This window comes from Lutra lutra, chromosome 7 (genome assembly GCF_902655055.1).
Source record: "Lutra lutra chromosome 7, mLutLut1.2, whole genome shotgun sequence".
In the NCBI taxonomy this organism is placed as follows: domain Eukaryota; kingdom Metazoa; phylum Chordata; class Mammalia; order Carnivora; family Mustelidae; genus Lutra; species Lutra lutra.
The window spans coordinates 12,710,596-12,735,107 of record NC_062284.1 but is presented as its reverse complement, the minus strand read 5'-3'; the positions used below and the strand labels follow the sequence as shown (position 1 = coordinate 12,735,107).

General features: G+C 36.0%; 1 protein-coding gene and 1 pseudogene across 4 annotated transcripts in view; both read right to left on the bottom strand.

Annotated features, from left to right (window-relative positions):
• Positions 1 to 24,512, bottom strand: part of MCTP2 (multiple C2 and transmembrane domain containing 2) — a 242,419-nt gene that overhangs the window by 34,794 nt on the left and 183,113 nt on the right. For all 4 annotated transcript variants that reach the window (XM_047737123.1, XM_047737124.1, XM_047737121.1 and 1 more), the window contains 2 exons: positions 3,070 to 3,192; positions 163 to 204 (listed from right to left, as the gene is read on the bottom strand). In XM_047737123.1, the coding sequence (XP_047593079.1) occupies positions 163 to 204; positions 3,070 to 3,192 (165 nt within the window). The remainder of the gene's footprint in view (positions 1 to 162; positions 205 to 3,069; positions 3,193 to 24,512) is intronic.
• Positions 14,722 to 15,476, bottom strand: LOC125104570 (60S ribosomal protein L7-like; annotated as a pseudogene).

The following is a 24,512-nucleotide window of genomic DNA, read 5'->3' as shown; positions in this document are numbered from 1 at the left end:
AGATCTCTTAAAAAGGATATCCTTTATAAATTACAAATATATTACTATGCCGGACAGTTCATAGTACTGAAAGCAAACAAACAAACGGCAGTTTGATTCAACCAGAAACGTGCTATCTGCTGACCACGTTAACACCCCCTTTCACGAGTTTCCCTGACTCACCTTGTCCTCTTCATCCTCCTCTTCCTCCAAGTCTGTGCTCTCCTAAAAGGAAAAACCATGGTTTGTTCATATAACATCCCTTGAAATTACTAAATGCAAATTAAACCCATATACACTTTTTACTTTTTTTTTTTCCTACGTAACTGAAGCACTCGTGGTTTTTAAATCCATTATATAACCTCTCAAAAAATAATGCTCTTAAAGTTCAGGGACACTGTGGAAAGACTACAAACACTATGCATAATCTACATAAAACTTAACTATAAATAAAGCGATCAGGCGAGTGGCCTTTGAAGGTACCCAGCTTTAAAAATGCATCGCCAGGCTGTACGTTCTGTAAACAGTTTGTTCTTATTCTGACAAATGAGCCAACTGATATGTTAAGGCTGAGAACACCGTACTGGGTTTGTGCTGGGCTCATTGTTATAATGACTGCTCTTTTCCTTTGGGGCCATTACTGAAACATTAGACAGTAGGAAATGCATTAGTCTGAATATAATCAATCTCAAGAATAAGTTACAGGTTTCTGTGCATTATTACTGTTTTCCTTGGGACTCTCGGAGGGGGAGTGGGGGCAGGTAAGAGAAGCCAACTCGGGCTCTCATGGCCACTAACAGGCACCTGGCTTTAGTCTGGGGACCAAAGCACCAGGTGCTGTGAATAGACTTGTTCAGATCAGTGTAGAAATCTTGACTGTTTACCAGGTAACTTTTAATTGTATCAGTGCAATATTTAAAAGCCAACACAGGGGGCGCCTGGGTGGCTCAGTGGGTTAAGGCCTCTGCCTTCAGCTCAGGTCATGATCCCAGGTCCTGGGATCGAGCCCCGCATCGGGCTCTCTGCTCAGCGGGGAGCCTGCATCCTCCCCTCTCTCTCTCTCTGCCTGCCTCTCTGCCTACTTGTGATCTCTCTCTCTCTCTCTCTGTCAAATAAATAAAATCTTAAAAAAAAAAAGAAAATAAATAAATAAAAGCCAACACAGTCCAGGCGGGCCAGGAGCTCAGAGAGAACGCTGGGTATTCAAAAACCAAAGTCCGTTTATAGCCTGAACACTTATTTTCCGCTCAACCATGTTGCAAAGGTCAGGCATGCTGTTTAGATGTCATTTTTCTAGTAGTCAACAGAATTCTCAGTACCATGTTCTTAAAGAAAGAGTAACTCTGAAGTATGCAGAGAGTACTCTACCATACTCCCTAAAACCACTGAGCAGTTACCCAGCAATTTCTCCAAGACCGCTGCTCCATTACATCCCAGAATTCCCATGAGCTGTAGCCAGCTCTGTGTGGGACCCTCAACGGATGCTGGAGAACTCACCTAGTCACCATGGACAGCACACGTTTCAGGAAAGCAAATGGGTAAAAACACACATAATAAAAACACGCCATGGGAGGAAGAACACTGTAATTTGGAGTTAGAAGCCCAGCTTGGGACAAGTCTTCAGCTTGGGACACTGTTCAAGGACATCCTGTTGTGTGACCTTGGGCAAATCACCTTGTCCCTCTAGGCCTTACGTTCCTCAAGCATAAAATAGTAATTCCTGCTTCCTTCATGGTTGTGTTATCAAGATTAAAATAGGTAATGCATGTGAAAGTGTTCTGTAAATTGAGAAGATTTTACACACACATATTTATAATCATATGCACATAAGTATTCTTACGTACCCAAACATATCTACCTGCCTACACATGCATACACATCATGTATATGATAGCTGGAAAACTAAAATCTGATCAAAAATTGTAAAAATGTTAGCTGACAGCATTTTTTATTAAAGATGTTTCTCTGTGAAAACTTCCCTCATCCCTATTCTCATTCCCATATCTGTGTGCAACTTACTCCTTAAACAATCCTATACTTTAAAGCTATTTATTTATTAGTTGGTTCTAGCATCATTAGGTCCCTCATTATTGAAATACATCCATGTCTCCCTCATCAAAACAATCCAATATCAAACAGAATAGAATTTGGAATTTGCCTGAGGTTCCTCCTCCCTGCCAAAAAATCTCATTTTCTCTTCTTCCTTTCTACCCCCCAAATGATACCAGAATATCCCTTCAATTTCCATTATTTCATAGATTTTTTTTAATAATAGCATTATAAGGAAAAATGGGTGAAGATCATCAGCTTTTGGGTCTTGAGAAAACCACTACTATCAAGTCGCAAAATCCTAGACTTTAGTTTTAAAAATTCATTTCTTGAATCTGGAATTCCAAAATCATGCCCTAAAGCAAGTCTACAGATACTAGTTCTTATTCACCCAGACCAGGAAAAGATCCTCTGGGCTGGAACAAGTAAATAGGGGAAGCTGAGTCAGAAAGTATGATAAGTAGATGATAGGGGATGTCTTGCTGTTTGCTTCCTTCAAGATCATGGGAAGCTTGAGATTTTCAGGACCTGGGCACCCAAAAATGGAGCTGCCCATGCCTGCCCACTCTCTGATTTCCCTAGAAGCTGGCCAGCCTCTGAAGGCTTCAGGCTAGGATGTCTGGGTGGAGAGGCGTAAGGCAGTCTTCCAGACGCATTCCGTGCCCTGAAGGAACTCAGTGAGATGCCAAAGGCTTTTTTCAGTGGATGAGAATGCTATTCATAGGAGCCTTGCAGATAGCCTTGCAGATAACTTGCATGGACAAACAATGAAATATGCTGCCACTTTGGTAAAAATGACCAAGCACCAGAGGGCTCTCCTCACGCTAAGAATGTAGGCCAAGTCTCAGAAGCATAACACAGAAGGACAACTCCAGGTTATACCCAATAAAAGATCACCACTATCACATAAATGTATGTCCAATGTTGCTCTCCTCAAGTCTCAAACCAAGTGGATTTGGGTCACGATTTGGTGGCAGTTGGTTGTTATTACCACCTTTTTTCCTCTGGTCAAATGTCACAGTTACTAGAACCTTCGCTCACCTGGCTGTCCTGGATGGTGCCAACCTTCCCTTTTGTGGGTGTGATGAAATTGTAGATGAACAGTAGCAGTAACAGCAGCGGGATCATGTACAGTTCAAAATTCCAGACAGTGACTAAAAATACCTGATTGGAAGACAAGATAAAATCATTGCTTGAAAAATCAGTATGGGAATAAACTTAAAATCCTTTGCATGGACTTAAGGAAATTAAATCCAGGACACTCTCTCTATAGTAGCTTTTAGGAACAGTTACAGACAGGCTAATACACACACACACACACACACACACACACAATGAACAGTTTTAGAATCGGCCGTAGAATGAAGAAGATCTAGAAATGAGTAGGCCAGTCACATTCTGAAATAGACAATATTGTAGCCTCATACCTAGAAATTCCATTACCCCATCAACTATATTCAGTTTTTTGCTCTGAGATTTACCAGAATTTAGGAAAGTAGTATGGAAAAATCCAAGGTCTCCGAGTCAGGCCACAGACCAAATTTTGCCAACAGTATGGTTTATTGGAGCTGTAGACTGTTAATTACTTCTTAAATTGGCTTCTAATGTTTAAAAATCCAAATAGTTCAGATAAAAACTTCAGATGGCCAAAGTCTCTTTAAAAATCTTAAAATTTTCCAATTTTGAGGCTGGATGGTCACAAGGAAATTATGGGCTAGAAGTGCCTGCATCAGACCAGGTATGTGCTTTACCAGCCCAATTGCTGTCAGCCTCCAGATTTGTGACCCTCCCTACAGAAAGACAACCAAGAGCTTGGGTTTGAATCCAAGTATCTATGTGACAGTGGTCATGGGAGACATAAATGCAAATAAGACACGGCCCTACCTCCAAGGAATAAGCAAATTAGGACAAATAAGAAAACAACCCATGATAATTACAATATGAGGCGAGAGTGAAATCACAGGGAAATGATTTCAAAACTTGAGCCTCACTTTCTTTTCCAATCCACAAGTGGTCCAGAGGATGAAATGAGATAATCTGTGGTTATCAGCTATTAGTGCTTATAAGGGCTTGAAAAGAGTCACTCTTACATCAACGTAGAAGAGGCAAATTACTGCATCTTAAATATTGATTCTTCTTTTCTCGAAGCAATATTACCTATTACTAAAAACATTTTATACCATATTAAAGTTTTATTTTGTAGGTATTATATGTATTTCCTGCTTATTTTTTGTTTGCTATTCTAAATGCAATAATTTCTCCCATTCTACATTTCAAGCAGATAAATAAAAGCTAATAATTGTACATGTTAATTTTTTAAATTAGTAACTTTATAGAATTTTCTTCAAATAGGCTATTATTTCACTTTTGGGGAGTTTCTAAGAATACATTCACACAATCTACAAATAATTTTTCCTGTTTCCTCTTGTCTAATATCTATAACTTACTTTCTAATAGGTATACTTACTTTCATTACTATTAACTAGACAATTTTATTTATTTTTATTTTTATTTATTTATTTATTTTAAAGATTTTATTTATTTATTTGACAGACAGAGATCACAAGCAGGCAGAGAGTCAGGCAGAGAGAGAGGAGGAAGCAGGCTCCTTGCTGAGCAGAGAGCCCGATGCAGGGCTTGATCCCAGGACCCTGAGATCATGACCTGAGCTGAAGGCAGCGGCCCAACCCACTGAGCCACCCAGGCGCCCTTAACTAGACAATTTTAAATCAAACTGTTGAAAGTGATATTGTCTAATTCTTGGATTTTATAAAAATGCTTCTATTTTTATAATTAAGCATGCTGTTGATTTTTGTTTGAGCTACATAAATCATTTTGTATTAAGAATATGCAAATAAACCTTTTTTAAATTAGAAAGTTCACATAGAAGCATTCATTTTATTATTTTAAAAATATTTACAAATCCTTTTAATAAAAATATTTGAAAAAGAAAAATATTTTTAATAATACCACATCGATTTTAACAAGGATTTATTTAATTCATATTATTTTTTAATTCAGGAATGGAGGAGGGCGAATGATTAATTGTTCTTTCACTATCTTCTGAAATAAGGAGGGTTTTTCCTTCTCATTTTAGAACCTCAACATGGTATATTGTATTTATGATTTCCAAATATTGAAGTGAATCTGTATTTCTGGAAGAAACGTCCCCTTTAGTGGGCTGTAATGGTCTTACATTGTACTTTGAATTTTATTTGCTAACACTGGAAGATGTTTTACATTGATATCCATGTGCTGTCATTTCCTTTTTATTTTATTTTCAGGTTGTAGTATCAGGATTATTTTAGTATCATTACTTTGGTACACTCCATTCTTTCTTTCTCTATACCAAGGATAATTTTTTCATGTCATATTACTAAATATACCAAGAATGAAAAAAATATACATAGGCTAATTTAACAAATACCCATGCACCTGCGTGCATGAAGACTTGTAAATGTGTTGTCAGTTTTCTTTCCAATTTATGTATTAGTCTTTTTAAAAAATAAAACATTTCAGATAATTGGTATTCATTGTCAACTCTTCACCTACTACCCTCAACTGACTCCTCCCATTCCCAGAAGCCACCATGTCTGAAAATGGAGTTGAATCTTTGCCATCTGAGGACCTCTATGGTTTATTTTAGAAACATAAAGAGCATCAAAATGTTCCCATCACTCTGAATTTTTTTATTCAATATTATGTTCCATAGATCTGTTGATGGTATAGGTATAAATCAAGTGTATTCATTTTTAGGGGTATCTGAGTGGCTCAGCCAATTAAGCATCTAATTTGAGCTCAGATTATCATCCTCAAGTGCTGGGATCAAAACCCATATATCCCTCTCCTTCTTCCCCCACTCGTGTTCTCTCTCTCTAATCAATAAATCTTCTTTAAAAAGTATATTCATTTTAACTGATACATGGTACCCCATTCAAAGTAATGTTCAGTAATTTATCCATTATCCTCTCATCATTAAAAACTTAAGATGAAACTTTTTATACTTTTTAATGTAGTCAAACATACTCACCTTCAACCGTAAAATTCATGCTCTTCATGTTCAATGTTCTACTTAAGGAATCACATTCTACTCTGAGATGATAAAGTTATTTCATTGTGTTTTCTCCCAAAAGATAATTGTATGTGTGTGTTCCTCATTTTTTGTCTCAAGTGGTTTTTTGGCTTATAGTCAGAAAAAAGCATCCAATTTGGATGCTTCTGGATAGCCAACTTATACAACTAGATTGTGGTATCAATCCCTGTTTTTGTTCACTATTTCCATTGACACTTCTGCTACATACCAAATTCCTACATGGGTGTGTTTATTGTTTAAGGACACTCCAATCCTGTCCATTGATACATATTCTATTTTATCAAGACCACATCTTTAACTGTAGTTTAATAACCAGATGATATGAGTGAGCAAGTTGGTATTATTTTACCTTCAAAATTATCTCTGGTAGTTCTTTGTTCTTTACCCTTCTACATGTATTTTAAAACCAATTTGTAATGTTCCATAAAATTCTTGGTGAAATTTTCACTGGGATAGCCTTGAATGTATCTACCAATTTGGAGAGAACTGACATCTTGGTACTGGCTTTCCAAATCATAAAGATTATTTGTTTCTCCATATATTCAGGACATTTCTGTATCTTAAAATATTTTATTACTTTCATCATGCTGATGAAAAACATGTGATCATTTTGTCTATGTTTTATTATTATTTTTCCGTGTAACTTAAGAGTTTTGATACTATTATAAATGAGGGCATTTTACATTTATATACTTTAATTGGTTACTTCTGGGCACAGGAACATAGATTTCTATATGTTGTTCACATTATTTTGGTCCCCTCTTATCAGCTATAGGGGATTTCAAATCTATCCTTTTGGAGATCTGCTGTGGAAAATCATATAAACTGCAAATCATGACATCTTTGTTGTTGGTGGTGGTTTTTTTGCCGTCCAATCTAGGTGTTACTTACATTTTCTTTCAGTGCTAAATCTCCAAATTTTTTTTAAGTATAGAATTTTTAAAATGTTTTTTGAATCAATGCATATTATTATGTTGTTGATTTCCTCCAGGCTATTCATCTGGTATGCTTTATCAGTTTTATTTACTGATTTATAATTTATATTTTCTTTTACTTTTCTTTTTAAGGTTTCTTTTACTTTTATGTCTTGTTTTTCTTTGATATGATCAACAGAGTGAAGCAGAGAAAATGATACATTGATTCCTCTACTAGATAAAGCTAGAGAATTTCCTAATTTTTACCTATTTCTTTCTTTATTTTTAAAGTTCTTTTAGGACTAGAAGTTTTAACTGATTTTAACTGTGTTCTAAATGGTTACTATTCCTCAATGTCTATCTACTGGATAAGTGAAATTTTATTGTTTTTTTACATTGCTAAATATAACTTCAACTGAAGAGGCTGACACAAAACTATTGGGAAAAATTAGGAAATAGCATATTTTTAATTTATTTTCCTCATCATAAAGCTATTTATAAAATGTCTTTAACAAAATTACTTGTACATCAACTAATATTAGAAGGCTGTTGTGCTAGATAAATACCTCATTTGCCATAACATTTGCATCTATCAAGTATAGTTAAGTAATATAAGAAAGTGTTTTATAACAGAAATTGAGTAGCATTTAAATATCACATTTAAAGGATTCATAACTTTCAGAGTGAGTCACCAGTTCACTCAGAAATATTTTTAAGGGGTGCCTGGCTGGCTTTGTGGATAGAGCATGTGACTTTCTCTCAGAGTCGTAAGTTCAAGCCCCACATTGGTTGTGGGGCTTACTTAAAAAAATTTTTTTTGAATCAATCTATAACTCCTACCTCTGTAATGAACAATTAATTTCCTAATAAACACCTTCTAGCAAAATAATAATAATAATACTAATACCTGAAAACAAATTTTAAAAAAAGACCAGTGATAATTGGTAGACTCTGATAGTTGGTAGAGAGACCTGAGATTCTGATCCATGAACTTTGCACGGAAGTGCAAAGCTTAAAGAAGAAATCAGATCGGCATGGGGTCACTGTAACGTTTTCGCATCTTTCCTTCAAGAGCAGCTGCTATCACAATGATAATACCAGTTGGTTAAAACTCAAAAGAAAAATTTGCCATCTTTCTGAATGGATGAAACCAGCAAAGAAATTGGGGACAATCAGAGCCATGGTACAGAGGAACACTGGAAGGAGACAACAAGCAAAGGAAAACCCCAAATTCTGTATGTGAACTTTGCTGCAGTCTCTGCCATAGATGTGGGGGCAGATTCAGAGCAGTCTTAACTGGGATCAGAGCTGCCACCCACAGGAGGTGTGACAGAATTTGCAGTTTGAGTTTAATGAAGTTAAATATCTTCTTAAAAAATAAGGTCAACCTATGTGAAAGAACGTTGGAGAATCTAGGGTCTCTGCTGCATAACATTCCTAATATCTAAGGCACAATTAAAAATCACATGACATACAAAAGGTCAGGAAAATGTAATCGATTTTCAAGGCAGAGGCAATCAACAGATGCCAACTTCAAGGTGAATTATGGTTTTTTTCTTCTAAGTTTTATTTAAATTCCCGTTAGTTAGCATACCATATTAGTTTCAGGTGTAGAATTTAGTGATTCAAACTTCCATACAACACCCAGTTCTCATCTCAAGAAATACCCTCCTTAATCCCCATCACCTATTTAACCCATTCCCACACCCAACCCCTGCCCACCTCCCCTCTGGTAACCATCAGTTTGTTCTTTAGAGTTAAGAGTCTGTTTCTTGGTTTTCCTCTTTTTCCCCCTCCCCATGTTCATTTGTTCTATTTCTTAAATTCCACATATGAGTGAAATCATGTGGTATTTGTCTTTCTATGACTTATTTTGCTTAGTATAATACTCTCTAGCCCCAACCACATCATTGCAAATGTCAAGATTTCATTCTTTTTGATGGCTGAATGATATTCCATTATATATACATATATACACACACGCACACACATATACATATATGTCTACATACATACATTTTCTTTATCCCTTCACCAGTTGACAGACATAGACATTTGGGCTCCTTCTATAATTTGACTATTGTTGAAGGGTGAATTGTAAGATGAAATTATAAGACAAGAACTTTAAACCACATATTAAAAATATGTTCAATGAGATAAAGGAAAATAAACTAATATAATAAATGAAAATTGGTAAAGATTAAAATACAAAAAATAATAAAAGTGAAAATTGCCCATCTAAAAAATATGATATCTAAAACTTTCAAAAAATTCAGTGGATATGCTCAGGAGCAGAATTAAGAAGAAAAAGTCAGTGAACATAAAGATAGATCAAAAGAAATCTTATCTGGGGCACCTAGGTGTCTCAATTGGTTAAGCATCTGACTCTCAATTTTGGCTCAGGTCATGATGTCAGGGTCCTGGGATCAAGCTCCATGTCAGGCTCTGCGCTCAGTGTAGAGTTTGCTTGTCTTTCTCCCTCTGCTCCTCCTCCACTCTCTTTCTCTCTCTAATAAATAAATAAATAAAATCTTAAAAAAACAAACAATGAAATCCTATCTGAAAGCAAAAAATGTTTGGAAAAATTTAATAGACTGTCTGTGGTCCATGGGATAATTTCAGAAGTTCTAAAATAGATTTTTGGAATCTCAGAGAAAGGAAGAAGTTCAAAATTATGTAAAGAACTAATGGCTGAACACTTTTTACAGAAACCCAAGCAGAATATGTTTAAGAAAACCAGGCTTAGGCATCTATATTGTCATCACACACACTATATTGTAATCACACAAACATCACACTACAATGTGAACATAACTATTTGAATGGACATGAATATCACATTAGAAACCATGGAGGCAAGGAGACACTGCAACATTTTAAAGTGTTAAAATGAACAACAGTAAGAGAAACAAAAACCGTAAACTCAGAATTCTATACCCAGGGAAAATATCCTTTATGAATGAAGTGAAGATTTAGATAAAAGAAAATTAAAAGAATTCTTTACCAGTATAACTTCATATCAATAAATGCTAAAGGAGTTCTTCAGAATGAAGGGAAACTCAAACTTCAGGAAGAAACAGAGAGCATCAGATGGTGGATACATAGGACAATATTAAAGACTATTTTTTAATTTTATTTTCTTTAGGATCCATACAGTTGTTTAAAGCTATGCTTATAGCATCATCTTGGTAGGATATATAATGTACTTATATGTGATATACATGAAAACTAAAATATAAAGGAGGTAGGGATGAGTGGATAAATGGACTTAGATGAATTGCAATGTTTCTACGTTTTAGATAAAGTGATTCAATAATACTTCTAAATTGACTATCAAAAGCTAAGGGAGATTACATATTCACACATGCACTTTAATCCCTAGAACCATCACTGAAAGAATATTCCAGTGAGTTAAAATAGAATGTTAAAAGGCACAAAAGAGAAACAGGAATAAGGAGCATAGTAGACAAGTGGAAAATAATAAAACGGTTATCTAAGTCTAACAATATCAATAGTTACATTAAATGTTAATGGAATAAATACTATAAGAATAAAAAGCAGAGATGAGAATAAAAACTCCATAATAACCTTCTAAAAGTAGGGAAAAGGTAAGGATGTCTGGTCTCACTACCTCTATTCAGCATTAGACTAAATATGCTAACCATTGCAATAAAGTAAAAGAAATGAAATAAAAAGCTCAAATAAGAAGGAAAACAACAAAACTATCTCTATAGATGACATGATTTTTAACATAGAAAATTTTAAAGAATCTACAAAGCAATCCTAGAAATAATTAAATCCAGCAAAGTCACAGAGTATATAGTTATTTTTTAAAGTAAATTCCATATTTATATGCTAATATCAAAAATAACCTCTGGATTATGACATTTTAAGATTTCCATTTATGGTATCATCAAAGCCCATAAAATATATAGGAATAAAATTCATAAAATACGAGAAGATCTCTTCACTGAAAATTATAAGATTACATTATAAAATAAGTAAGTGGATAGATATACCACTCATTCATGGGTTGGAAGACTAAATATTGTTTACATGGCAGTTGTCTATAAACTGATCTGTAGAAGCAAGCAATCTTAATTTTGTAGAAATTGACAAGCTGATTCTAAATATTATCTGGAAATCCAAGTGACAGGATCATTAAAGCAATTTTAACAATAAAGCTTACACTACCTAATTTCATAATTTATAAATATATAGTAATGAAGACAGTGTGATGCTATCAAAAAGATAGGCATAGTGATCATTGGAACAGAAAACAGGTCCAGAAACAGATCCACATACATGCAGTTAATTAAGAAAGTTGCCAAGATAACTGTATAGGAGAAATAAGAGTCTTTTCAACAAATGGCGCTGGAACAACTGGATACATGTATGAGGGAAAAAAGAAAATCATTAGTCCTTACCACCTACAATATATAAGAAATAACTCTAAATGGATTATAATATTTTAATATAAATGTTCAAATTTTAAAACTTCTAAGAAAACATATGAGGAAAAACCTTTGCCATCTTGGGTGACATTTCTTAAGATACAAAAATAAGATACAAAAAATAATTCTTTACAAAGAATAATGTAAATAAAAGAAAAAAAAGTAGAGTTTATTGGCAGCAATCTTCATTTGCTCTTTGAAAGATACAGCTAAGAAAGGGGAAAAGTCACAAAATGGGGAACAATATTATCTACACATATACTGAAAGACAAGTTGTACCCAGAATATATAAGGAATTCTTACAAGAATTAACAAGAAGATAATCCAATAAAAATGAGCCAAAGATTTGGCCAGGCCCTTCACACATACAGAAATTTATGTGAATACCTAAAAGCACATAAAAAATATGGAACATGATTATCCAACAAGTAAATGCAAATAAAGGCCCCTGGGAAATAGCAATGCATGCTTACTAGAAAGACTACAATCAAAAACCCTGACAAGAGAGAAAGTATTGACAGTTTGTGGAACAATGAGATCTCTCAAACACTCCAGGTAGAAATACAAAATGACACAACTGATTTGGAAAACCACCTGGAAGTTTCTCAAAAACTTGAGCATATGTCTACTATAATCCACAGCCTTTCTACTCTGAAATGAAGAAATTTAAGATAAATAATGTACGTCCCACAAAGACTTCTTCACAAATGTTCAGAGCATAGCAGCTTTAATCCAAATAACAGCAAAGCAGGCAAGAGCACAAATGTCCAGCAACAAGTGAACATAATATATCCATTCAATGGAACATTGCTCAGAATTGAAACATCTACAAAACGTCAGAACCAGTACATGAAGCTCTATTTTTCTGATTCTTACTCTATCTTGTGGATTTCCTTCCGACATTCTATGACCCAGATGCAAAGGTGACCCAGTCTGTATCTTCTCCCAAAATGTAACTTTAAGAAATTGTCTTAAATCTTTAGCTACAGATATTTCTTCATTTTTTGCCTCAAAACTTATCAAAATTTTTATAAAAATAGGTTCAAAAATAAATACATGACAAATCTCAGATAAGGAAAATGTGATTCATAAAGAGACTTCATGTTTTTCTAGGGAAAATGCTAAAGATCGAAATATGTGTGAGAGAGTCCATGGTACCAAGGGAGCTGTGATTGACGAACTTATCCAGCACTGCCATAGACATTTGTGCAAATCTTCTAGATATTGTTTAATTAGATATGACAGGAGAAAGATGTTACCTTACATCACAAAAAGTTTTAAAGAACAAATCAGGCTATGTTTTCCTCAGGTTTCATTATGAAGTCTTTTGGAAATAAGTAATCAAGCAATCCAATGGCTGAATTACCTTCTACACATCCAAGAGGATGCCTCGCTTGCAAATATTTAACTTGGGATACCAAGTACAATGGCACTACTATTTTCCTAAATACTCTGGGATAGCCTCATTTGAAATTATATTAAGATTCTGTCCTGTCCCTTGAGAGTAGATTTAAGACTAGAAAACAGCCAGATTACATGAAGCCAAGTCTCTGAATAACTCCTAAAAACACTACCTTTGTTGAGACAAACAAAACAAACATACAAATTATGATCACACATTGCCCATGAAAATAATGTTAAAAGAAATTGAAAAATGGAATCAAGATCCTCATTTCAATATAAAAGTTTTGGTAAGGTTGCTCTTTTTGTTTGTTTGTTCTCATAAATCACTAGACTCACCACTCAGATTAGGCTCATGTTAATATAATTACTGTTTACAAAATATCACCTTGACCCAATATTGGTCAGATTAACTAGGTAGTCTTAAATTGCTATTCTACTGTGTAGAATGACATAGGATGACTTAAGATGGCATAAATACATTAAGTATGTAAAAATGTTCACTTTTGGTAGGAAATTGCTGAAAAACTTTTATATCAAGTTTCAGTCATGAACACTATACTTTCTAAGTTACTCATTCCTACAACTCAAACACTGAGGTCTCTAAAGAGAGAAAAAAGAGGTCAAGATTTATTTCACAAATACAGTTAAGACTTAACGTCAGAGTAAAAATGAACAGATATCCTGGAAGGAAAACAGATGAAAATTAACCCAATAATCACCTTCCTTGCTACCAGCCCAAACTCCCACCTTACTAGGCCACTGAGTTAAAATCATACAGATAAGCAACATCCCAAAAAGCATGAAGGAAAGGCTTGTTGATTTATTTTGGTTAAGGCACTTCTGCTTCAAAGTTCAATAGCTTGGATTGAATATTCAAAGGGGTTAGAAGGTGTTTCATCTGCAAAATACTGAAGAGGAGACTAACCCTCAGTGAAAACCACTGGAGTGGTCTTTGCCTTAGGACCAACAAGAAAAAAAAAAAAACAAAAACACACATTTCTTTCCCAATATTGTGAAAATCAGTTCATTTGTTATACTAAAAATTAAAATATTTAAAAACAGTGTCTTGAAATAATCATACAGTCTTTATGAGCAACCATCCATCAGCACAGGGCATAATTTGAGAAGAGATTCTTATACACATGATTATTTTAGAATAAAGGTATTAGGTAAAGATGAAACAAAGTTATGCTACTTCTATTCCAAAGAACTCCAAGGTTAAACAAAGAGAGAGTAATATGAGAATCTGTTTTTAATTTGACCAAGTACACATTCATTGTTCTAACAAATCAGTAAGCAGCTACTTCTCAAGAAAGTAGAACTTACTTTATTACTGTGAAAAGAGAAAAAAAAAGTGTTGTACATACTACTGTAATAAAGGAAAACCATAGTATACACCAAAAAACACCTCCAGGTCTTCTAATGTCCACTCATCTGATTAAAAGTCTTTATAGATTTCTGGCCTACATTATGACACAGAGACATGATAGTTTAATATGTAAGATCTTCCTTGAACTTGCTTATACTTGACTATTATGCATAAGCTAATATCCTTCACAAATTCTAGATTCACAATCAAGATACACTATTTGCAGACCCCATACATGAAACGGTGTTCAGGATTTTGCTTTTGAACATACCCTTTGCGCATCTAGAAAGCTACTCCTTCAGCATTTCATCACCTTAGGCATGTTTCCTTTAAACGCAACCCAGTGCACTATATACTAACCCCATCTTATCATCACTGCTTTACTTCACGTATAAATTCATTGTTCATTTTCCCTTCAGTAAATATTTGTTGAATACTACAAACCATGTTGATTTACTCTTTTTTTTTTTTCAATTTGAAGTAGTTATTTATTAACTGACCAGATCACAAAAATAATCATGGTAGATACCTTAGTTCATCCTTCTAAATAGCCTATTGATCTGGTCTTCCCTGTTGTCAGCATCTTCACTTTCAACAAAAAGTGGTGCTCTTTTTCTTCATTCCCCTTTAAGGAGAAGGTAATTCGAAGGGCCATAAGAAGTTATTTCTTCTTCGAAATATTTTCCAACAGTATAGATCTCATGGATCAGAACTCCATACCAAATCATGTCGTATTTATCAATCATATCTTATTTATGAGCAACCAATGTGTTATCTACGAGGGCAATTCACTTTTTCTTGATTTTGCCACAACCATGCTTATAGATCAATTCATTCACTGACTTCAGGTTTGGGTACCTCCATGCCACATATGGTTCCACAATCCTTGAACCTTTGGCTTCACACCGCTGATACCTCTCACCCTGTTGACAAATGCCAACCTGGGTTCTGCAGGTATGTAGAAGTTGCCAGCTTTTCTTACCATCCTAGCTATTTGATCTCAGTTCTGTACATCTGCACATATTCGTTGTGGTAATGCTTAGCTTTTTCATAGATAAACTTCCTGTTTGCTTTTCAAAGCATGTTTTGGGCAAATGTCTTACTCAGGTGGTTGATCTACAGCTTTGTGAAATTGTTTGTTTGTTTTCCTTAAGGGTTGCTGACACAGCAGGAACCTTCCTTTTCTTCTCCTCTGTATCTTTCATGGTTCCAGCAGGAAAAGCTGAACCACGTTGATTGAGAGACAAGAGTGAACAAAACCAGCAAACCTACCACCACCCCTAACAATTTCAACAATAACAAAACAGCCTTAATAGAACCTACATTGTATTTGGGGATAGGCATGAGGTAGATAAAATAAATAAGCAAACTCTATATTATGTAACAGACGATTAAAAACTAGAAATGTGAAAATAAACCAAACAGGGATGAAAGGAAGGGAATACGAGGCAACAGGTAAAGGGGTACAATTATAAGTGGAGGCGGCCAGGGAAGGCCTTGTGGAGAGAGCAACATGTGATCTAATTCCTTGGAGGAAGTGTGGAAATCCAGTTCAGTCGTGTTTCTGGTCAAAAGGTATAACGCATCCAAAGGTCCCAAAGTGCGAGTATTCCTGGTACGTGCAAGGAATAGCAAGAACCCCTGTGGCTGATCAGAGTGAGTAAGACACTTAGAAAGAGAAGAGAAGTGAGAAAGGAACAGGAGTCAGTCTTGAGGGGCCTGGAACATGGCTGTAAGTTCTCTGAAGTATATTCTAAGGGAGTGGCTGTTGAAGGGCTATGAGCAGAAGAAGGACCCTTATGTTATCCACTGTCATGATCTGACTGAGGATAGGGAGGAGGAATTAGAGCTTGAGGACAGACATTATTACATAATTTAGAAGAGAGGAAAGGAGAAAGGATTACAGAAATTGTACTACATCTGTCAAGAGGCACTAAATTTTTTTTCCAATAGCCATGCTTTCCTAAGGCTCTGCTAACTGAATATAATGAAGGTAGAGAAGGAAAGGAAATTATTTTAAAGATGGACCATGGAATTTGAGCTTGATTATTGGTGAGGAATAATATAAAGTGGTAAGGATGCAATTTAAACACCATCAGTGTACTGATTAAAAGATTAGAAGAAGCTGAAAAGAAAATAAGTGAAATGCAAAATGATTCTGAAGTAATTATTCAGAATGTAGGTCAGAGAGACAGAGATACAGATATAAAGAGAAGTTAAAGCTATGGATGATACAAAGGAGATGCTGAGGGTAGGGAGAAAGAGTTAATGCTATAATGGGAAAGAAGCAATATATGAAGATAAAATGCCTGAGAATTTCCCAAAACTGTAGAAAGATACCCATATAGGAAACAAACAAGAAGGAAGGAAGGAAGGGAGGAAGGAAGGAAAGAAAGAAAAGATAAATATATATATATATATATATATATATATATATACCATGATATATATACCATATGTATACATACCATGATACCATATATACCATGATATATGAAGAATTTAGATACAAAAATGCCATAGCAGAATGGAAAAGCACCTGGGAACAAAAAAAAAAAAACTAAAGTTAAAGATGAAAAACAGCTCAACTGCAAAGAAAAAGCAATTTGAGTTTATCTCAGTGCAACAAGAAAAGCAAAAAGACACTATAGCACATATAAAATTTCAGTCTTTCAATTCAGAATAGTATATCTGGCAAATTATCTTATGAGTAAAACAAATACATTTTCAGAAATATATGAGCCAGCAGTGCTTATCACCAAAAGATGCTCATGAAAGCGTACAGATTTATTTTAAAGAGAAGGAAAATTATTCCTGGTCCAAAGGCTGAATGCAAGGATGTATGTGCTCAAAAGCAATGATAAATCTGTACACCAATCTAATTAAATATTGACTTACAAAAAAAGAGGCTACTTTGTGTGTAATGAGACAATCTAGAACAAAATGGGGAGTCAGTAAAACCCATAAATTGGGAGTGGTATGGTTTGATTTAAAGAATCCTAAGACACTTTCTCCGATTGACTTATTTCGCTAAGCATGATACCCTCTAGTTCCATCCACGTCATCACAAATGGCAAGATTTCATTTCTTTTGATGGCTGCATAGTATTCCATTGTGTATATATACCACTTCTTCTTTATCCATTCGTCTGTTGATGGACATCTAGGTTCTTTCCATAGTTTGGCTATTTGTAGACATGGCTGCTATAAACATTCGGGTGCACGTGCCCCTTCAGATCACTACGTTTGTATCTTTAGGGTAAATACCCAGCAGTGCAATTGCAGGGTCATAGGGTAGTTCTATTTTCAGCATTTTGAGGAACCTCCATGCTGTTTTCCAGAGTGGTTGCACCAGCTTGCATTCCCACCAACAGTGTAGGAGGGTTCCCCTTTCTCCGCATCCTCGCCAGCATCTGTCATTTCCTGACTTGTTAATTTTAGCCATTCTGACTGGTGTGAGGTGATATCTCATGGTGGTTTTGATTTGTATTTCCCTGATGCCGAGTGATATGGAGCACTTTTTCATGTGTCTGTTGGCCATCTGGATGTCTTCTTTGCAGAACTGTCTGTTCATGTCCTCTGCCCATTTCTTGATTGGATTATTTGTTCTTTGAGTGTTGAGTTTGCTAAGTTCTTTATAGATTTTGGACACTAGCCCTTTATCTGATATGTCATTTGCAAATATCTTCTCCCATTCTGTCAGTTGCCTTTTGGTTTTGTTAACTGTTTCCTTTGCTGTGCAAAAGCTTTTGATCTTGATAAAATCCCAATAGTTTTGCCCTTGCTTCCCTTGCCTTTGGTGATGTTCCCTGATATGAGGGAGAGGAGATGCAACATGGGGGGTTGAGGGGGTAGGAGAAGAGTAAATGAAACAAGATGGGATTGGGAGGGAGACAAACCATAAGTGACTCTTAATCTCACAAAACAAACTGAGGGTTGATGGGGGGAGGGGGTTGGGAGAGGGGGGTGGGGTTATGGATATTGGGGAGGGTATGTACTATGGTGAGTGCTGTGAAGTGTGTAAACCTGGCGATTCGCAGACCTGTACCCCTGGGGATAAAAATATATGTTTATAAAAAATAAAAAAAAATTATTAAAAAAAATTATAAAGAATCCTAAGACACTTTCGTGTTAAACCCATGTGTTAAGGAGAAACATAAACTTCAACCTTTTAGCATGAAGCTGAAGCTCTACCTCAATCTTCCTGCCGAAAAACAAAACTCACACAAAAACAAAGACCCATAAAACAACCGTGAAGACTGGATACTACACCCAAATTAACAAACTCTAGTTGAAGACATATGAGAACAATAAAGGTATCCAGGGTCCATGAAGACAAGACCAAGAATGGAAGACAAATGCAATGAGGTGAAGCTTGGTAGCTTGGTTTGCTACTGCTTTATCTCTTTCGGGGATTTTATTTATTCATTTATTTTTGTTTGTTTGTTTCTTTTGCCCAATTCACTACGTGGGATGACATAGTGACCAGAGTTAGAGTAGCAGGTTAGAGCTTGCTTCTGTTTTAATAATCTAGGGAGCTAAAAAATCAAAGTGCACAGAAACTATGGCAGCCAAAACTTCAGAGACAAAATGAACAGGAGAGATTCAAGCCCATCATTCGCCATGCAGTTCTCCTGATTTACGATTCTCTAAGACATGCATGTTTAGGGTGAAAGGTTGAGACCAAGCAGAAAGTGGAAACTAAAAGCTTTTAGCAATCTCACGGACTGCGAAGGAGTAGTAGGAACAAAGGGCTCCCGTAGACACAACAGGCTTTTATTAAGACACCTGAAAGGCTCTGCAGAAGCGTAGGGGTAACTAGAAATAGACCCACCCTCAAAATGCCTGAAATCCTCCTACCTTGGATCATTTCAACCCTAAATGTATCATAAAGACTTGTTAGACTCTTATTACCTCCTCTATATACTCTCAGTGGAAACAACACAGTTCCATATCCCCTTTATCATTTTTTTAAAAATATTTTATTTATTTATTTGACAGAGAGAGACACAGCGAGAGAGGGAACACAAGCACAGGGAGTGGGAGAGTGGGAAGCAGGCTCCCCGCTGAGCAGGGAGCCCGATGTGGGGCTCGATCTCAGAACCCTGGGATCATGACCTGAGCTGAAGGCAGAGGCTTTAACCCACTGAGCCACCCAAGCACCCCCCCTTTATCATTTTAATACATCTTATGCAATATTTATTTTTTTTAATTTTTTTTTTAAATTTATTTGACAGAAATCACAAGTAGGCAGAGAGTCAGGCAGAGAGAGAGGGGGAAGGCAGGCTCCCCGCTGAGCAGAGAGCCCGATGCGGGGCTCGATCCCAGGACCCTGAGATCATGACCCAAGCTGAAAGCAGAGGCTTTAACCCACTGAGCGACCCAGGTGCCCCCTTATGCAATATTTAATAAAAAAATAAGTAGTCATGGTTAGGATTAAAAAGAATGACCAAAAATTAAGAGAAAAACAGACAACCAGAATAAGTAGGTGATTAAGAGGTTAGAGTAAACAGATATGAATTTTAAAATAGTTTTGATTACTACGTACAGGAAAATGGGTAACAGCATGCAGAATATCAGCAGAGAATTGGGATCTCTAAAACAGAATCTAATGGAAGGCTAGAAATTTAAAAAAAAAAAAAAGGATAAGTAAAAGGGTGAACTCACGAAATGAATTTAATAACAGAACAGAAAAGAGAAGATTCATGATTTGGTGTATTGGCAGAAAACAGATAAATATGCTAAGAAAATACAGTACAAAAACCCCATGTACACTGAGGAAAAAATTAATTTATACCTAAAAATGTGGAATCCAGGAGAAGAAAGGAAAAAGAGAATAGAGGAAAAGCTATAAATGATACTGGATGAGAACTGTCCAAAATTTATAAAAGATGTGAAGTTACATATTTAAAGAAACTCAAATACGATGAAGAGAAGGAAAACCACATGTAGGCACCTCAGAGCAAAACTGCACATAACTGATGACAAAAATAAGCTTGAAAGGCAGACACTGGGGAGAAAAAGGAAGAAAGGAAGGAAGGAAGAAGGAAGGAAAAGGAAAGGAGAAAGAAAAGGAAGGAGGAAAGGAAAGGAAAGGAAAGGAAAGGAAAGGAAAGGAAGTCATCCCAATGAACAACAATCAAACTGACAATGGACTCTTCCAAAAAAATGGTAAGAGCCAGAAGACAATTGGAAGGAATGTATGTATGACAGGATTTATATGTTCTTAAAAAGCTTGGTAAAATTTACTTCTAAAGTTGCCTCAGCTTGTGTTTTATTTTCTGGAAGGATACTAAATTACTGATTCAATTATTTAATGGTTTTAAGGTCATTAATGTTCTCATTCTTTTTCAGTCACTTTGATATGTTGTTTTGTAAGTTTAATCTATTTCATATTTTTTTAACATTTTAAGCATAAGATTTCATAGTATCCTCTTATGTTTAATCTCTGCTTCATCTATTTTTTTTCTCATTTTAATGTCAGACACTGTTTACTTGTGCCTTTATTTTGTACGTTGAAAATGCTCAAAAAATAATCAATTTTACTAAGCTTTTTCTGAAGAGACAATTTTTAATTTTATTTTCCTTTTTATTTTACACATGTATTCTACTTCATTGATTTTGCTCTTATTTTTATTTCTAACTCATTTGGTTTCATTTTGCTGTAATTTTTCAATGTCTTGATTTTGACAGTTAACTCATTTTGAGTGTGACTTATTTTTCAATACTGGTTTTGTCTTGTTCTAATTTTGTGGACTATAGCATATCAATTCCAACTTTTATGTGGAAGGGCAAAAAGCCAAGAATAGCCAAGGCATTCCTGAAAATTAAAAATAAATTAGAATCACGCTAAAGCCAAATGATGTTTGTGTAACATTACGGGTATAGACAAGAGACCAATGGGCAAGCCCACCCACATGTGGAAACCTGATCTATAATTTTCTGAAAATTGCAGATCACTAGGAAAAAAGCAGAAGATTCAAGAACTGGAACTAGTTTAACTGGATAGCTAGAAAACAACAATGAAATCAAAAGTAGCTTTAAAAATTTAATGTAGGGGCGCGTGGTGGATCAGTCGGTTAAGTGTCTGCCTTCAGCTCAGGTCATGATCACAGGGTCCTGGGATCGAGCCCCATGTTGTGCTCCCTGCTCAGTGGGGTGTCTGCTTCTCCCTCTCTCTCTGCCTGCTGCTCTGCCTCCATGTGTTCTCTCTGTCTCTCTGTCAAATAAATAACTAAAATCTTTTTTAAAAATTTAATGTAAAAAACAAAAAATTAAAGAACATCTTTATAATTTTGGGATACGAACAGTCCTCAATAATGATACAAAATACACAAACCACAGGAAAAAAAACTGATAAATCTGACATGAAATACAAGAATATTTTCATCACAAGTTAATATAGAGTGAAGAAATAAGGCACAAACTTGGAGAAGATATATCTCTCATGAAGAATTTCTCTCTAGATTAATGAGACACTTCTATAAATCAGTAAAAACGGAGGGGGTAAAGAAGAACAAAAGCAGCATAAAGGCCCCCCAAACATATAACTCTTATTTGTAATGAGGAAAATGCAAATTAAAACTACACCAAGGTACCACATCACACACCAGATGGGATAGAATTTAAAAAGTCAGAGAATCCCAAGAGTCTTCCAACATGCAGAACAACAATAAGTTTTGATTTGATGTCTGGTGTTCAATCACTTGGGAAAGGGTTCGCATTGACTAAACACAATGTGTAGATCGGATAACCTCGTAACTCCACTCGTCAGTATAAATCTGGGAGTGGCGAGTTTCAAATATTAGTGTACACGAGAATTAGTGTACATGAGAAGTACTAGGGGGCTGGTTTAAACAAGGTTGCTGGGCCTTACCCCTGGAATTTCTGGTTCCACAGGTTTGGGTGGGGCCCAGGAAATCCCATTTCTACAAGGTTCCCAGGTGATGCTGTTGGCTGCTGTGCAGGCATCACACATCAGGAGCCTGACTCTAAACTCTCGCACATGTCCACCAGATGAAATGCATTCCAGTATCTTCAAGAACACTCTTTGTAATAGCCAAAAACAAAAATGGAAACAAAACAAAACAAAAGGGGCGCCTGGGCGGCTCAGTGGGTTAAAGCCTCTTCTTTCAGCTCAGGTCATGATCCCAGGGTCCTGGGATCGAGCCCCATGCCAGGTTCCCCACTCTGTGGTGAGCTTGGTTCGCTCCCTTAATCCAAGTGCCCCTACGAATGTTCTTTTCTATTTTTTTTTTTCTTTCTCACTGGTTGCCCTAGTTGGAACAAGCCACTATGTTACCCAGTGTTTCATAATGCCTTGTAATTGGTTCTATAAATACCAAGTAAATGTATTTTGCCTGGCATCATGGCCATTTTGCTCAAGTTTTACCCTTTGAAATCCTGAAGCATATATAATTTATATCTGTATTTCTTATAAAACATAGGATAGTGTCTTGTATGTAATAGAAACTCAAAGATTGAATTGAAACGGGAGTCAAAATGAGTGTTAAAAGTCTAACTGAGGGGCACCTGGGTGGCTCAGTGGGTTAAGCCGCTGCCTTCGGCTCGGGTCATGATCTCAGGGTCCTGGGATCGAGCCCCACATCGGGCTCTCTGCTCAGCAGGGAGCCTGCTTCCTCCTCTCTCTCTGCCTGCCTCTCTGCCTACTTGTGATTTCTCTCTGTCAAATAAATAAATAAAATCTTAAAAAAAAGTCTAACTGAATCCTTTGCATTTGAACCTGTCCCCCAAAACTGCAGTTGGGTGACAGCACAACATAAGGCAGCTTGTAGTAATCTGGAGGGCAGACCAGGAAGCCCTAAATCAGAATCCAAAGGATGGTTTTATACAAAGGCAAAAGGATAGAACCCGAGATACTTCAGATGCACGAATTACAAATATCCCCCCAGTGCAGCATCCCCCATGTGAACATTTATGTGTGGCTTGAAAATGGTGAGCAGGAGAAAGTCCTGGCGAGTTCTTTATTTCCATTCTACATCAATTCCCGGAAATCCAAGATGGGCAAATATACCACAGGTTCCGAATCGATTAAAAGTGCTGAGTTGATTAATTAATTCAAACTTCCATCCAACCAACATTCATGGGCTGTTTATTATGTATGGAGCACTTGCTGTTATTTTAAAAAAGGAATAAGACCCTTTCTGTCATCCAGAAGCTACAGTATAAACTCCCTCAAACTCACGCATGTGCACACATGTGCGTGCATACACACACACACACACACACACACACACGCATTTCTGGAGTTCCTCATCATGTTTTATTTACATATGGTTGTAAATAAAAATATCAGAGTACATCATTACATATGATCATACAGTAATCAAAAGAACACTTCAAATGAGAAAATAAAATTGTTAATAATTAAATTTGTGGTTGACTTTGACTATGGAGCCAAGTGCTCTTAACTAGCACACTGTACTTTTCCCTGTTGTGTTATTTCCAACAGTTCTGAGGCAATTACATTTTCTAACATTAAGCATTTATTTAATGGTGCTTGGGACATACTCATTTTGATTGGATCTAAATCATGGCTCTGTCCTAGCAATGTGCTCTTGGAAACATTACATAATATTTTTTCATCTGTAAAATGAGAAGGATAGTATCTGCCTTGAGCACTGTTGAGAGGACTCAAGGCAAGAATGGAAGGGAGGAGTCATCATCACTGCCAGGCTTCTTAAAGCAGGTGAATGACAGCATCCAAGTCAAAAGACAGTAATAGAAGCAAGAAGAAAGCCACTTGAAAGATAAGGTTTGTTGGTCTCTATGTCATGAATTATTTCTGTGGAAAAGCACGCTGGCCATTCACTGGTTCAATGAGAAGACATTTACTCACTTATTCCTTTGTGTTTGTCCAATGCTAGAGAGGGGCAGTGCTTACTTTAGACTTCTTTGTAGTAAGAGAAAGAAAGCACAAGCAAAAGACACGACAGTGGTTAAAAAAAAAAAAAAAAATTAAAGGCTTCCCATGCTTAGAAGTGGTGAGACAACTAATCGGGTGGGATCATAGAGAAATGGGGCTGGCGATAAGGGAGGGTACTAAGTGGGGGCCAGCTAGACCTGTATGTCAGGGTAATATGTGGAAGATGCGATTATAAGCTAAACCCAAAAATAACAGGATCGGTTATTTAACTAGATAATGTTAACTAGATAATTTTCTCCTTAATTATGGGAATGGAGTAATGAAATGAGAAACAGAAAAACCTTTTAGGAAGGAAGTGCAATAAA